This window comes from Puccinia triticina, chromosome 4A (assembly GCF_026914185.1).
Source record: "Puccinia triticina chromosome 4A, complete sequence".
NCBI lineage: Eukaryota > Fungi > Basidiomycota > Pucciniomycetes > Pucciniales > Pucciniaceae > Puccinia > Puccinia triticina.
Window position 1 is genome coordinate 3,773,066 of NC_070561.1, and position 13,158 is coordinate 3,786,223.

Consider the following 13,158-nt stretch of genomic DNA (forward strand, 5'->3'; position numbering starts at 1 on the left):
GCCATTTGGCACACACATGCAATTATCTTGTGGTTTGAGGCGGGTGGGAAGCAGAAATCACAGGGAAATTTTGGGACCAAATATCCCCAATGGCTGGGGGAATAATTGAGTGTCAACTTGAGGCATCAAGTTTATGATGCTCAGTGGGATGTCAAAAGGCAACAAGGGGCAGCGGCTTTTTCCATGTCCCTCTGAAAATATTCAGTATTAGACTTTGATATTTTTGTAGCCGGCCAAAGGAAGCCTTAGTCCAACTAGTCACAACATTAGCATATGGTGTAGAATGAAAATAGCAGATAAATAGGGATTTTGAGAGATGAGGGGAAATGAAACAGAAATCCAACACCCTGAGGTCAACAGCTGTTATCCTGCTCTTTATCAATAATAATAATCATCATAATAATCATCATCATAGCAATCATCATCATAGTCATCATAAAGACTGTCATATTCATCGTCATCCTCTGCAATGTAGTCTTCCTCCTGGTGATAGTCGGTGCCTTCATCCTCATACATAGGTTCAGGTTCTTCAAATAGCGTGGGACAGTCTCTGATGATGTGGCCCTTCTCTTGGCAGTTGAAGCATATCTTATGCTCGGCTTTACTGGCTGGGAATGGGTGGTAATCTGGATAAGAATGGATGGAGGGAACAAAAGGACGATGGTGTGTTATGGATGTCAATGTGAAAGTTGATGACGAGTGGAGAAAATGGAGTGCCTACTTTGTTTGGATGGTTGAGCAGGCTCTGGGGGTTGATAGGCCAGACTCGCACCCGTCCACCAATCGGGATGGAGGCTGAGGTGGACGAGGGTATCTACAGCCTTGGCGTTGGTCTTGGCATGGGCGACGACGGAATCGGCCTCGGTGTACACAAGGATGTTGTCGTTGGCCGCTATTTGGATGTACTTCTGCAGGCTTGTCGCATCTTTAATTAGTGCCGAAGGTATGACGAACGGCATGATCTCCGCCCGACTGTTAAACATCTCTCGGAACTCGCCCCACTGCGCCTTCCTGTGATGAGCAGCCCAAAAAGCGCGCATCGTTTTGATGATCGGACTAGTTGAATCGAAACAAAAGGGTTCTTATCGGGTCAGTATTCGTCATGATCTGCTCTTCATTAGATTCATGTTGACCTACAAAAACATAAGCCCCAATGCGGTGAAGTCTTTCCTGAGTTCAACAGTCGTCTGTGGGCCTTCGCCGGAGAGATGGATAGTGTACTGGACCGAGTAGCCAGAGAAGACATCCCTGAAGGTGGAGTGCTCGGGTCTCTGCTTGCGATGGGAGAAGATAAGGTGGCTAATCATCTGGGAATCGGTGGCTTTGAGAGCGGAGTGAAGGTCCTCAAGTGGGATCGGCCGGTGAGAGTCATTGGCGTCCCATCCCAAGACACGCCTGCGATACAAGATAATCCGGTGCAGGCATGTCACCAACTGCTGGGCCGTCCAGCTCTTCACAAATTTCTGGATCGCCGTGAGCAGACAGCGCTCCAAGACTGGCAGCCTGGAGAAATCAATCGGCTGGCTTTGGCGTGGCTGGAGTGAAGGATCAGGGTTAAGGTTGAGCCTTTTGGGGGGTGTCGAGGAGCGCTGGTCGACCTCTGAACACCGCCTCTTGAGAGACGTCGGGGAAGGCACGTTCGGGGCGGCGTCCGTTGCGGGGTCGCTCGGTGTCGGCAGCCTTTCGGGCACGATCAAATTTGGCGGCAACGGCCACTCAGATGTTGATTGATCGACTGGCGATTGGCTCTTGAGAGCCGTGGGGCCCAACACGTTACGGGCAACATTCTTCGTTCTGGGGTCTCTCGGTGTCGGCAAATGTGTGACCGCAGTCAAGGTTGGCGGTGACGGGGGCCTTGCAGGTTTGGGCTCCTGTTGTTGGTCGACATGAGACCGGCTCTTGAGAGAGGTCTGGCGGGGCGCGTGTCGGGTGGGGTTGGTTGCGGGCTCGCTTGGTGTAGGCAAACGTTTGGCCGCAGTCGAGTTTGGCGGGGGTGCCGCCGGCTTTTCAGAATTCGGCTCCTGGGGTGGCAGGAAGAGTTGGTCGACCGGCGAGCATGGGCTCTTGAGAGCCGTCGGGCCCACCGCGTTACGGGCGACATTCAGTCTGGGGTCTCTCGATGTCGGCAAACGTGTGGCTGCAGTCAAGGCTGTCGGTGGAGGCGGTTTGGCAGGTTTGGGTTGCTGGGGTGCTGAGGAGCATTGGTTGAGTTGAGACCGGTTCTTCAGAGAGGTCTGTTGGGGCGCGTGCCGAGTAGCGTTCGTTGCGGGCTCACTTGGCGCAGGCAAACGTTTGGCCGCAGTCGAGTTTGGCGGGGGTGGCGCCGGCTTTTCAGACTTCGTATCCTGGGGTGGCAAGAAGAGTTGGTCGACCGGCGAGCATGGGCTCATAAGAGCCGTCGGCCAGTACGCGTTACAGGCGGCATTTGGTGTGGGGTCTGTCGATGTCGACACACGTGCGGCCGCGGCCAAGTTTGGCGGGCGGACCGGCCTTGCAGGTTTGGGCTCCTGGCGCACTGAGGAGTGTTGGTCGACTTGAGCCCGGCTCTTCAGAGAGCTGCGACGGGGCACGTTCTGAGCGGGGTTCCTTGCGGGCTCACTAGGTGTTGGCAGACGTTTGACATTGGTCAAGTTTGGCGGGGGTACCGACCTTTCAAGATTCGGCTCCTGGATTGCTAGGATCGGTTGGCACCGGCGCTCGAGAGCTGCGGGGCGAGGTACGTTCGCAGTGGGGTTCGTGGACGGGTCACTTGGTGTTGGCAAACGTTGGACATCGGTCAAGGTTGGCGGGGGTACCGGCCTGTTGGAATTCGGCTCCTGGGATGTAGAGAAAAGGTGGTCGACTTGTGATAAGAAGAGCTGGTCGTCCTGAGAGGGCCGGCTCTCCTGAGCCGTCGGGCGAGGCGGGTGGCGGGCGGCGTTCGTTGACGGGTCATTCGGTGTTGGCAAACGTTGGACCGCGGTGAAGTTTGGCGGGGGTACCGGGCATTCAGAACTCGGCTGCGGGGATGCTGCAAAGAGTTGGTTGGCTTGAGTGCACCGGCTCTTGAGATCGGTCGGGCGAGGCGCGTTGCGGGCGTCGGTGGTGGTGGGATCGCTCGGTGTGGGCAAGCGTGTGGCCAGAGCCTGGTATGGCGGGGATAGGGGCCTCGCATGTTGGGGCTCCTCCTGGTGTGCTGAGGAGTGCTGATCGACCCGGGACCGGCTGTTGAGAGAGGCAGGGCGAGGCGCGCGCCGGGACGGGTTGGGGGTGTGCTCACTCGGTGTCGGCAAACGCGTTGCCGGGGTGTGGTTCGGCGGGGGTACCGGCGACTCCGACGTCGGCTCATGGGGCCCCGGCAGCTCGGGTGAGTGGGAGGGTGTCGGATACCCGACCGGTCTCTGCAGAGGGGCCCCACGCACCGGGCCAAGCGAGGACTGCTGTTCTGTTGCTGCTCCCGGAGTGCACCAGTCACTGCTGGATTTGCAGTTGCAGGACGACCGAGATCGGGATGGAGTGTCTTGAGATTGCTGGAGGATGTGATCTCTTAGGAGTTCGCACCGTCGCAGGGAATCCCGAAGTCGTTGAACTGTAGCCGGGCTGACGATCGGGTACGCTGGAAGTAGGAAAGGAGGGTATCATATTCTGAGTTGAAGCCGGGCATGGGTCTGTGTGTATTGAATAGGTTGACCGACCTTCGAAGTCTATTGGCTTAAATGGCACAGCGAGCCTCTCAAGGGTTTCAGCTAGCCCGCGGTCCATCTGAGCAGATCTCAGGTCAGCTCTAGTTGGATGGGGTGTTGTGGGCAAGATTTGCAATCCTAGCAAGCTGCAGTGTGGGGGATGTGGGAGATGATAAATACAGTGGATTGAGGGTAGGAAAGCAGGGGATTTTCCAGCCCTGGGTGTGGTGTTGGGATGGTGGGCTTTGAGGAGCTGCGTAAGGTGGACTATTTATAAGGTGTTGTGTAGGATAATTCAAGTGAGGCCAAGGAGTTACCCTATGGATAGGAATTTGCTATCTGCAATTTGAGGAGTTGGACTTTCCCAAATGGGGGACTGTTGTGACTGGCAAGCGTCTGAAAGGGGGAGAATATGTGCAGGGAGCTTCTGTGAAATTATCTGGAGCCCATCAAGTTCAAAATAAATACATGAGCCAGAGGCTGGGAGACAGTTGTCCTAATTGAATTTTGGATGGCTGTATTCTGACCGGAAACGATGAATGGACAGTTGCCGATGTATGAGATTGGGGATGGTGTTGTTTGGCGCCTGGCGCTTGGATAACCAACCGGGGAATCTACAGACAAGGAAGGCGAGTCGGAGGAATCCTGCTGGCAGGGTGGGCCTCTGGGGACAAATCCGGAATGGATGGATCGAGCTTTATACGGCTCACGCCTGGCTGGACGAGGGACTGCGGAGGGTTATGCGCATATGTAGCAAGCCGCCGTGGTTGGCCATCAAGGCACGATCTATGTATGTTGTACCATCCACTAAAGGGGATCTGCCCGTCCATCGGACCATCATAGGCATCACTGAGGAAGACTTTTGACCATCTACAACTCCCTTTAGCATCACTTCCTCCGGGAAACCACAAAGACAATTGCCAATTTAACGTCGATTGCAATCGCATCAAGTGCATCAGATCTCAGATGCCATTGGGGCTGAAGGAAAGGCGAAAGAGGACCCAAGAAGAACGAGAAAGAAAGAAAAAAAAAAACTCAAAGGCAACGGACTCGCTTAAATAAATATGTTGTGAGTCAACGGAACAACAAATGAGTTTGTCCCGAGCTGTCATGCAGCCAGAAGGCCTCTGTTCAACTGCTTTGTCGGCTGAACCCGCTCTGTTTTCGCTCTCATTATTAATTGACTCTTTTGCATCACCAGCGTACCACAAACGCGCGCACAGCCCTTCGGCCAGCTCAAGCCACGGTGGGTGGTGTGACTATCATCCATTGTCAACGAAAGAACGAGGAATCGGCGATCGGCGACTCGCCACTCGAACCTAGTAGCGCACTTGGTCGCAATCCTTCCGGTATTGGTAGTCGTTTCTCGCGCCGAAGCCGAAAAAGTGTGCACATGCTATGCTACATACAAGAGGACCAGTGCTCTCAGGGATCAGACATAGGAGAACTGATGGCTTGATTTCTATCTTAGCTCATCACTGCTGGTTGAATTTTTTTTCTCTTCTCTTTCAGCCTCTTCCCCATCCCCTTAGGCTTTCACTGCGCATCACTCCTTCTTTCCAGATGGAATATTCTTGCCTTCTGTCCCACATCCTTCTTCGCACATTGGATATGCATATCTCGTCTTCTGTCCCACAGATTCACCCTTGTTGCTGTGCCTAGAGTATGCAGATAGAAGACCAATAGAGCTGAATCATCTGCTCTTCTGTATGAGCCCTGCAGCCACCAATACAGCTATACCAGAAAGGGTTGTGGTCCCCCCCCCCATTTTTTTCCTTTTTTTTCCTCCCTTCCCCATTTTTTTTTGACCCCTGAAGATCCTCCCCGCTCTGAGACCAGTTGGCTCCTGCCTAGTGCTTTTCATCACCTCAGCCAGCAACCAGTATCAACCCCAAAGAAATGAAATGATACCCTTGCCATGATTGTCTCCTCTGCCAACCACATCAATTGGAAGGACAACTTCACCTGGCAAGTTGTTCAGTTTCTCTTCACTCTTAATTCCGGCCCAATCCAGGTCCCCAAGCTGATGAGCGGCTGAATCACTGATAGAAGATTGCATAGCTCTGCTCTTGTTGCTTGTTGGGCTACCTTTGGTCCCATCATTGGCATGGATTTCATGGCTTCTACATCATAATTTGTTGTCTTGAAGTTGTAGTTTGTTTGACTTGAGTGAAAACTGGTCAATAAGTGAGTGAGCAAGTACACTTGTGCCTTGCATCTAACAAACAGAAACATGAATAAAACATTATTTTTGTTTGTGTAATTCAAATATCAACCTCCTGGAGACCGTGAAGTGAGAGCAGTCAATTGGAGTTTTGGTGGCAAGAAATCCAGTCCAAATGGACTGGTCTGTCATGGGAATCTACAAGTCCAACAGCACAATCTGAGTTACCACAGGCACCTGAGAGTCACTGAAAATGTTCCAGGAATGGCCAAGTACCCTCTTGTTGAATCAAGGGTAGGTGAGGTGCCTCCACATCTTGAGGGGGCCCAACACTTCCCTCATTTGATTGGCTGAGGCTTCACGTTGGCTCAGAATTTTTACAAGCACCTGTTAAACGTTGACTCGTTTTACCTCAGAGTCAAAAACATAAACTCATGAACACAATATCTCAGGACCACTCCGACCATGTTCGGATAGTTTCAGATTTCTTTGGGACACATTACTTGTGAAGACTTGTCAGCTCTGTGCTGGCAGACCTAGCTCATCAAGCCCGGCTGGCAAACTCTACCATCCCTTTTCCAATTCAATCCTTCAGGGGACCCAGACTTGTAAGTGGCAAGCGACCTGTCCAATCCGTGTTAACCAGCTGGCACGTTTGTGGTGAAGTATTCAAGCTTGTCGAAAGTTTGACCCCGTATGTGATCTTGAAATGTATTGGTTTTATTGCATGTCGTCTGTCAACCAAGTCATCTAAAACAACCGAATGGGTAGAAGATATGTACATCGCAGGGCTTATTGTTCAAGGGGTATGTCGAATCGGATTGTTCAAGCTCGAGTGGCTCTTGTCCGCAGGTTTGCTCGGTTGACATATGCTAATCGGTGCTGTTCTGCCTTGAGTTTGAGGACTTCTGAGTTCTAGAAAGAGAGTAATTGATTGGAAAGATTTATGATCAGCATTGAGAGCATAGAGGCTAATAGTCGGCTGATGAGAGATGTACTCCATTGAGGACAGCAATGACTTCCATCGCCAGTCGCTCGCCGAACTTTTTACCGGGTCGTCGTTCGCTATGTTTGACGATCCAAAGGATAGCTTTTCTGGCCTGTTGGGTTTCGCTAAGGGGGACGGGAACGGTAGTGACCTTGATGCGTTTCTGTTCGTTACGGGTGACGACCATGGGCGCAGCGAGTTCGACAGCCTTTGCGAGTAATGGGAAGGGCTCCTGTCCGGTCACCAATCGTAGCTGGGCCAGTAAATTGATGACGTGCTTCTGGGCGATCGTCCGTTTGCCTTGGCGCATCAATAATCCGGTCATATAATCCAGTAAGGGCTCCTCTAATGGCGGCACACTGATAGCTGGCTCTCGGTACGCTAGTTGTGCTGCCGTGTCTCCCGCCTCCGGGAACGGCGGCGGTGGTTCGTACGCTGGTAGTCGTCGGGCCCGTGGATGTCGATCAAGATTTGCCGTCGTTGGTAGAAATTTGACTAGAAGACAGAAACGAAAGTCAATGTTTTATTTTTGGTCGGCGGATCTTACACCAAGCCAAGATTTTAATTTCAAATTTCAAACAGAAAGAGACTGCATATTTAGCACGTACCATCTCGAGTTGAGCTGAATTTTCGATGAATGGGAGGAGTGATGCGGAGTGGATTCGATTGGGCTGGGCAGTTGGTAGGGGCGAAAGATGAGGATGAGCTGGCGATGCCTTGTTCTCCGAGGCCGTGGGCTGAGTTGGCCAGTATCGGTCTTGCTTTCGATCGGACCAGTCTAGTGAACATCATCTTGTTGGTTTTGTCCAAGTTCTTGGCGTGTGGTTTTGCGCGGCTTGGTTCCACCCCCGGGTCTTCCGCCGAGAAAGGACGCCTGAGATGGGTCGGGGTAGTGACATCCCCCCGTGGACCACCGGATCCACCGGCCGGTGTAGGATGATGTCAGCCAGCTTCCGCTGCAGTGATCAGTCGGATCACGCGATGCCCGGGCCAAACTGCATTCTCCGGACTACCACCGGCCGGGAGGGCTATGGGCTTAGACAGAGTGGGGTGCAGTGTGTATGGCTTTAGACAAGGGTCCCTCTCGCCTGGCACCCTTAATCAGTCTTCCCTTTCCCTTTCTCTCTCTCTCCCACCTCCAACCATCCAACCTCCCTCCATCCACCCTTGCTTCAAGAAACGAACTCAAGCTCAATCGAACACGAACAAGAATGTCCGGAATCGGTAATATGGGCAAGCATGCCCTCAGAGTCGCAAAAAACTAGTAAGCTAGAATACCCCTATCCTCTTCTTCTGACCTCGTGCGTTCTCTTTTTACAATTGCCATTTGCTTCCAGCACGAAGGGCTACTCCGATACTCAAACAAAAGTCCGAACTGCGACCTCTAATGACCCCTGGGGTCCGTCAGGCACTCAGGTCATTACCACTCACTCTCTCGTCATCGATTATCTACATTCTCCCACCCCCCCTCTCTCTTTATCTGATCATCTTCGGTTTAATCAGCCAATTAATATGACAAAACTCCAACTTATATTCAAGAATTTCTATTTTTTTTAACATGGAAACAATATTCTCTAACATAGATGAACGAAATCGCGACGTTGACGTTCAATCAGCAAGACTTCATCGAAATAATGGAAATGCTTGACAAACGACTAAACGATAAGGGGAAAAACTGGAGGCACGTCTTCAAAGCACTTACCCTACTCGATTACCTTCTCCACGGTGGAAGCGAAAACGTCGTTCTCTATTTTCGGTTAGCACCGGCTCTCTTCTTCTTAGCTTTGACAACGACTCTACATTCCATCAATCTTACACACTATCATCCTCGACTTGCCCCTTCTCTAGTGAAAATGTGTACATCATCAAGACACTCAAAGAATTTCAATACATCGACGAATACGGGAAAGATCAAGGTGCCAATGGCAAGTCAGTTTCTGATATATTCAAACGTCAAAACCCGAACCCGAAGCTCACGAGACGGAGATATTCACTTGTTGGTTGGGTGGACAGTTCGGCAGAAGGCTAAGGACATCTCCAATCTTCTGTCCGACGAATCACGCCTGCGAGAAGAAAGGCGGACCAGAGCCCACATGCGTGATCGAATGGTTGGCCGACGAAATAGCCATGATGACGAGAACGACATGCCCCGCCGGGCGAGGAGTGTACCACCCAGCCGCCATCCTAACAACATGTAAATCCTGGGCGACTCCGGTGCTCCTGATGAAAGGTCATCAAAGCCTTGACAGTCTCTTCTCGTTTTTTTTTTTTTCTTTATTTCTAGGGAAGACTCCGAACTGCAACGTGCTCTCGAACTGTCTAAACTTACCGCTGCTCAGGAGGCCGAACGAAACAAAAAAGTGCCTACCGACCCGGAACTAGAAGAAGCCATGCGATTGAGTCGAGAAGAGGAAGCCAAGAGACTCCAGAACCAAACTGATCCTAACGCCTTAGCCCTATTTGACGATGGTCATGAACTGTAAGGCGCTCTATGATTGAAATCCTCAGCCTGCGCTTCAAGCTGATTTGTTATTTCTCAAACAACAAAATAGACACAACAACAACGCAGGTCAGATCGACTTGATTGATACCTCGATTCCCATCCAACAGACTGGCTATCAGCCTCAATTCGCCTCCTTCAATCCTTATGCCCAACAACAAGAAGAATTCATGCGACAGCAACAGATGCAGGCACAGCAGCAGCAACAGGTCAGTTTGGAAGTTGCAGGATGTTCAGGGATATTTTCGGCCCGTGACGATTCCAAGCTGTGACTGATGTGAAGTTTATGTGGTATGAAATCAGGCGATGGAAGAACAAGCCCGTTACGAAGCAATGATGATGCAACAGCAGCAGCAACAGATGCTAATGCAACAACAGCAACAACAAATGTTAATGGCTCAGCACACCGCCGTCCAACCGATCCAGCCGCAAATGACCTCGTACGGCTCGAACAACCCGTTTGCACAGTTCTCACAGCCCGGCCCGATGATTCACCAAACGAACCCGATGACACAGAGTCTGCCCGCACGTGCGCCCTCAGCCCCGCCGTCGTCGTTCAACTTCAACGATTATGCCAGCCTCAACAGCCCCTCCTCCGCTCGTCCGCCCCCCATGCCCGCCCAAACGGCATCCAACGCAGAAGCTTTCAGCCGCCCAGCGCGCGACACAACCCACTCTGCCCCGCCTAAAGACGACGGCCAGCACGCCAAATTGGCTTCGCTACTGGCTGCTGGTGGCGGGGTTGATACCTTTGGTAATGAAGGCACGATGAGAGTCCCGGTGTACGTAGCATCACACCTCTCTGTCGACTTTGGATTAACCCTGCTGATCAATAACTTTTTTCATTCTGCATTTCACTTTCTTTTTTTGAAAATGTATAGAGGATCTCCTTTCCACCCTTCCAATCGGTTAGCGGCTCAGAAAACGGGAGCGGAGGCTGGTCCATCGTCGTCGGCCTCGAACCCGTTCATGATGAACCAACAACGTCAACAGCCTCAACAACAAGCTGAGAACCCATTCTTTACGATTTGACATTGTTATTCCTCTCTCTGATTCTTGCCCTACCTTCCCCCCCACTCTTCTATTCTTTGTTTTGGTACATGTTGACACATATATGTATACATCTTTTTATCAGCTGTGTTTATACAATGTTTCTGTACATAAACTGTTTGTCCTTTCTTTTTCTTCTTTCTATTTATATGACAAAACCATTTTCTCCTCCAGCTTTATCTCTGTTATTTAGATGCTTCATCTTTTGTTTTCTCTATCAACAACTTATCAACTGCCTACCATATACTCAAAATATAGGTCCCAAAAAAAGAGTGAATGAAATTATATTCACAAAGATAACGAGAGTGACCACATTTGAGAAAGGGCACGTTCCAACCAATACTGCTACTTTATTTAAAGCAATATTCTATACAAAGCAAGCTTCTCAAAGAAATTTGAACTGGGGATGTCAATCAACATGTATTTAATGCCTGACATGAGAAACTCAAATTGCCGCCTGCCCTGAACCTGCTTAGCTTGCGGGCCTCTGAACCCAATTAGCCTGCAAGCCCATGGATCTCAGCCAAATAATCAATAAAGTGAAATAGTTTGGATTTCTGCAACTCTGTTTGAGGATTAATTTCAATATTGATATCCCTGGTGTTGGAACATGCCCACAGTACCATAACAGATTTCAAGCCGTTATCATTACAGTTAGTTGTAACGGCGGTGTGATACGTTATCACACCAACACTCATATTCCTTTATCTATAATTGTTACGTTATTGGTGCACACAGTGTGTGGAATAGAAAGTCAAATTCAGCGCTAAAACAGCCTTTTATGGCTTGTTATTGCATTATCCAAGAAATAATGTAGCATAACGGCTTTGGCAAAAGACCCCGTTATGCTAACCAGATTGCAATTAAACAGCACATTACTGGTAACATAACAGGTGTGTTGGATAAACTGTTTAGTTATGACATGCAAATAACACAGATAACAGAACTACCCTGTGCTGATCTGGAATACAATGTAGCTGGATGCAGAATTTCAACCACGTTGATGGCTGATTTCTAATAAGATGTCAAGCAGTTTTTGTGCTCAAGAACTCAAAATGCTACTGGCAAGATTGGGACACAACTCATAAGCCTCTCCTACAGAGAGAATCTTTGGGACCTTCTGTTCAAGTGGTAGGGCTTTTGCTGCCACCTTTTGGCAAGGTGCACAACTAGGGGCAGCAAAACAAGAATGGTGCCTTTGGCTGGCGGTGCCCTGGCAAGCTTGGCACTGCCTACTTATATCTTTTTATAGTATTTAGAATGAGCCAAATGTTAATCTACATGACATTGGTTTACATAATTGTAGGCATAAACCTGTTAAAAACATGATGGATTGATTTTTCAATGTGAGCAGTGCTATTTTCTTACAGAGAACAATATCAATTAAATACAATAGTGGTCTTCAAAATTAAATCATAACTTCATAAACATAAATACATAGATATACGGATGTACTTCGCGCACTGCGAAAAACTCGTCGCGCACTGCAGGGGGCGTCCACTCGACGTCCCGGCCACAGTGCGCGGAAGCTCAAAACGCTTTGCGCACTGCAGAAAATAAACCATGAAATTCTCATTTTTTTTTCTGCCAGCCGGCAGAGGGGATCTTTCTTGCCCCTCCTGCATTTTCTTGGGGTATTTGGACCCCCCAGCATGACATAAAAAAAGGATGATAAAAAAATACAAAAAATAAGCAGAGCGCCTCCCCGGGGCGCACCCCGGGATTTTTAACCTGCTAAAAAGCCATGGATCGGGTACCCAGCCCCTCGAAAACAGAGTTCGAGGGGCAGAAGTACATACCCCATGACTTCGCCGTGCGGATGGCCGGCACAGGCTGGTCCCGGAGCGGAGTACATGCACACTCCCCCGATGACCGGCCAGCACGCACGTGGAGTGCAAATCACCGGTCATCGAGGGGATTACGCACTCCTCTCGATGACCGGAACGGTCCCGCTTATCGAGAGGAGTAAACACATCTCTCGATGACCGGAACAGTCCCGGTCATCGAGAGCAATTGATCCCCTCGATAAACGGAACGGACGCGGACATCGAGAGGAGGAACACTCTCGACGACCGGGTCTGTTCCAGTCGTCAAGGGGAGTGTTTACTCCTCTCGACGACTGGAACAGACCCGGTCACGGTCATCGAGAGGAGTAAACACTGCTCCTCTCAACGACTGAAACAGACCCGGTCATCGAGAGTGTTCCTCCTCTCGATGGCCGGGTCCGTTCCATTCATTGAGGGGATTAAGTGCTCCTCTCGATGACCGGAGCGAACCGTTCATCAATCCTCTCCTTGAACAGTTCGCTCCGGTCATTGAGGGAGTGTTTCTCTACTCGGTGACCGCAGCAGACTCGGTCATCAAGATGATTATTTTCTCGATGCCCGGGTTCGTTCCGGTCATCGAGTGGTGTATTTAATCCTCTCGATAACCGGGACCGCTCCGGTCATCGAGAGATGTGTTTACTCCTCTCAATAAGCGGGACCGTTCCGGTCATCGAGAGGAGTGCGTAATCCCCTCGATGACCGGTGATTTGCACTCCACGTGCGTGCTGGCCGGTCATCGGGGGAGTGTGCATGTACTCCGCTCCGGGACCAGCCTGTGCCGGCCATCCGCACGGCGAAGTCATGGGGTATGTACTTCTGCCCCTCGAACTCTGTTTTCGAGGGGCTGGGTACCCGATCCATGGTTTTTTAGCAGGTTAAAAAATCCCGGGGTGCGCCCCGGGGAGGCGCTCCGCTTATTTTTTGTATTTTTTTATCATCCTTTTTTTATGTCATGCTGGGGGGTCCAA

At 50.5% G+C, this 13,158-nt stretch overlaps 3 protein-coding genes across 3 annotated transcripts; 1 reads left to right on the top strand and 2 right to left on the bottom strand.

The window, feature by feature from the left end:
• Positions 1-363: 363 nt before the first annotated feature.
• Positions 364-5,721, bottom strand: PtA15_4A435 (uncharacterized protein; the record flags this gene model as incomplete). Its single annotated transcript, XM_053168318.1, has 6 exons — positions 364-373; positions 515-626; positions 722-1,056; positions 1,138-3,595; positions 3,675-3,929; positions 5,628-5,721. 6 exons carry the CDS (start codon positions 5,719-5,721, stop codon positions 364-366), a joined length of 3,264 nt encoding a protein of 1,087 aa, XP_053019539.1.
• Positions 5,722-6,651: 930 nt separating this feature from the next.
• PtA15_4A436 (uncharacterized protein) lies at positions 6,652-7,606 on the bottom strand (the record flags this gene model as incomplete). The annotated part of the gene is made up of 3 exons (XM_053168319.1): positions 6,652-6,741; positions 6,825-7,309; positions 7,423-7,606. The coding sequence occupies 3 exons, from the start codon at positions 7,604-7,606 to the stop codon at positions 6,652-6,654; spliced, it is 759 nt and encodes a 252-aa protein (XP_053019540.1).
• A 419-nt stretch (positions 7,607-8,025) lies between these two features.
• On the top strand, positions 8,026-10,346 carry PtA15_4A437 (uncharacterized protein; the record flags this gene model as incomplete). Its single annotated transcript, XM_053168320.1, has 9 exons — positions 8,026-8,078; positions 8,152-8,230; positions 8,398-8,570; positions 8,663-8,739; positions 8,828-9,008; positions 9,099-9,293; positions 9,367-9,523; positions 9,618-10,096; positions 10,196-10,346. 9 exons carry the CDS (start codon positions 8,026-8,028, stop codon positions 10,344-10,346), a joined length of 1,545 nt encoding a protein of 514 aa, XP_053019541.1.
• Between the last annotated feature and the right edge of the window lie 2,812 nt (positions 10,347-13,158).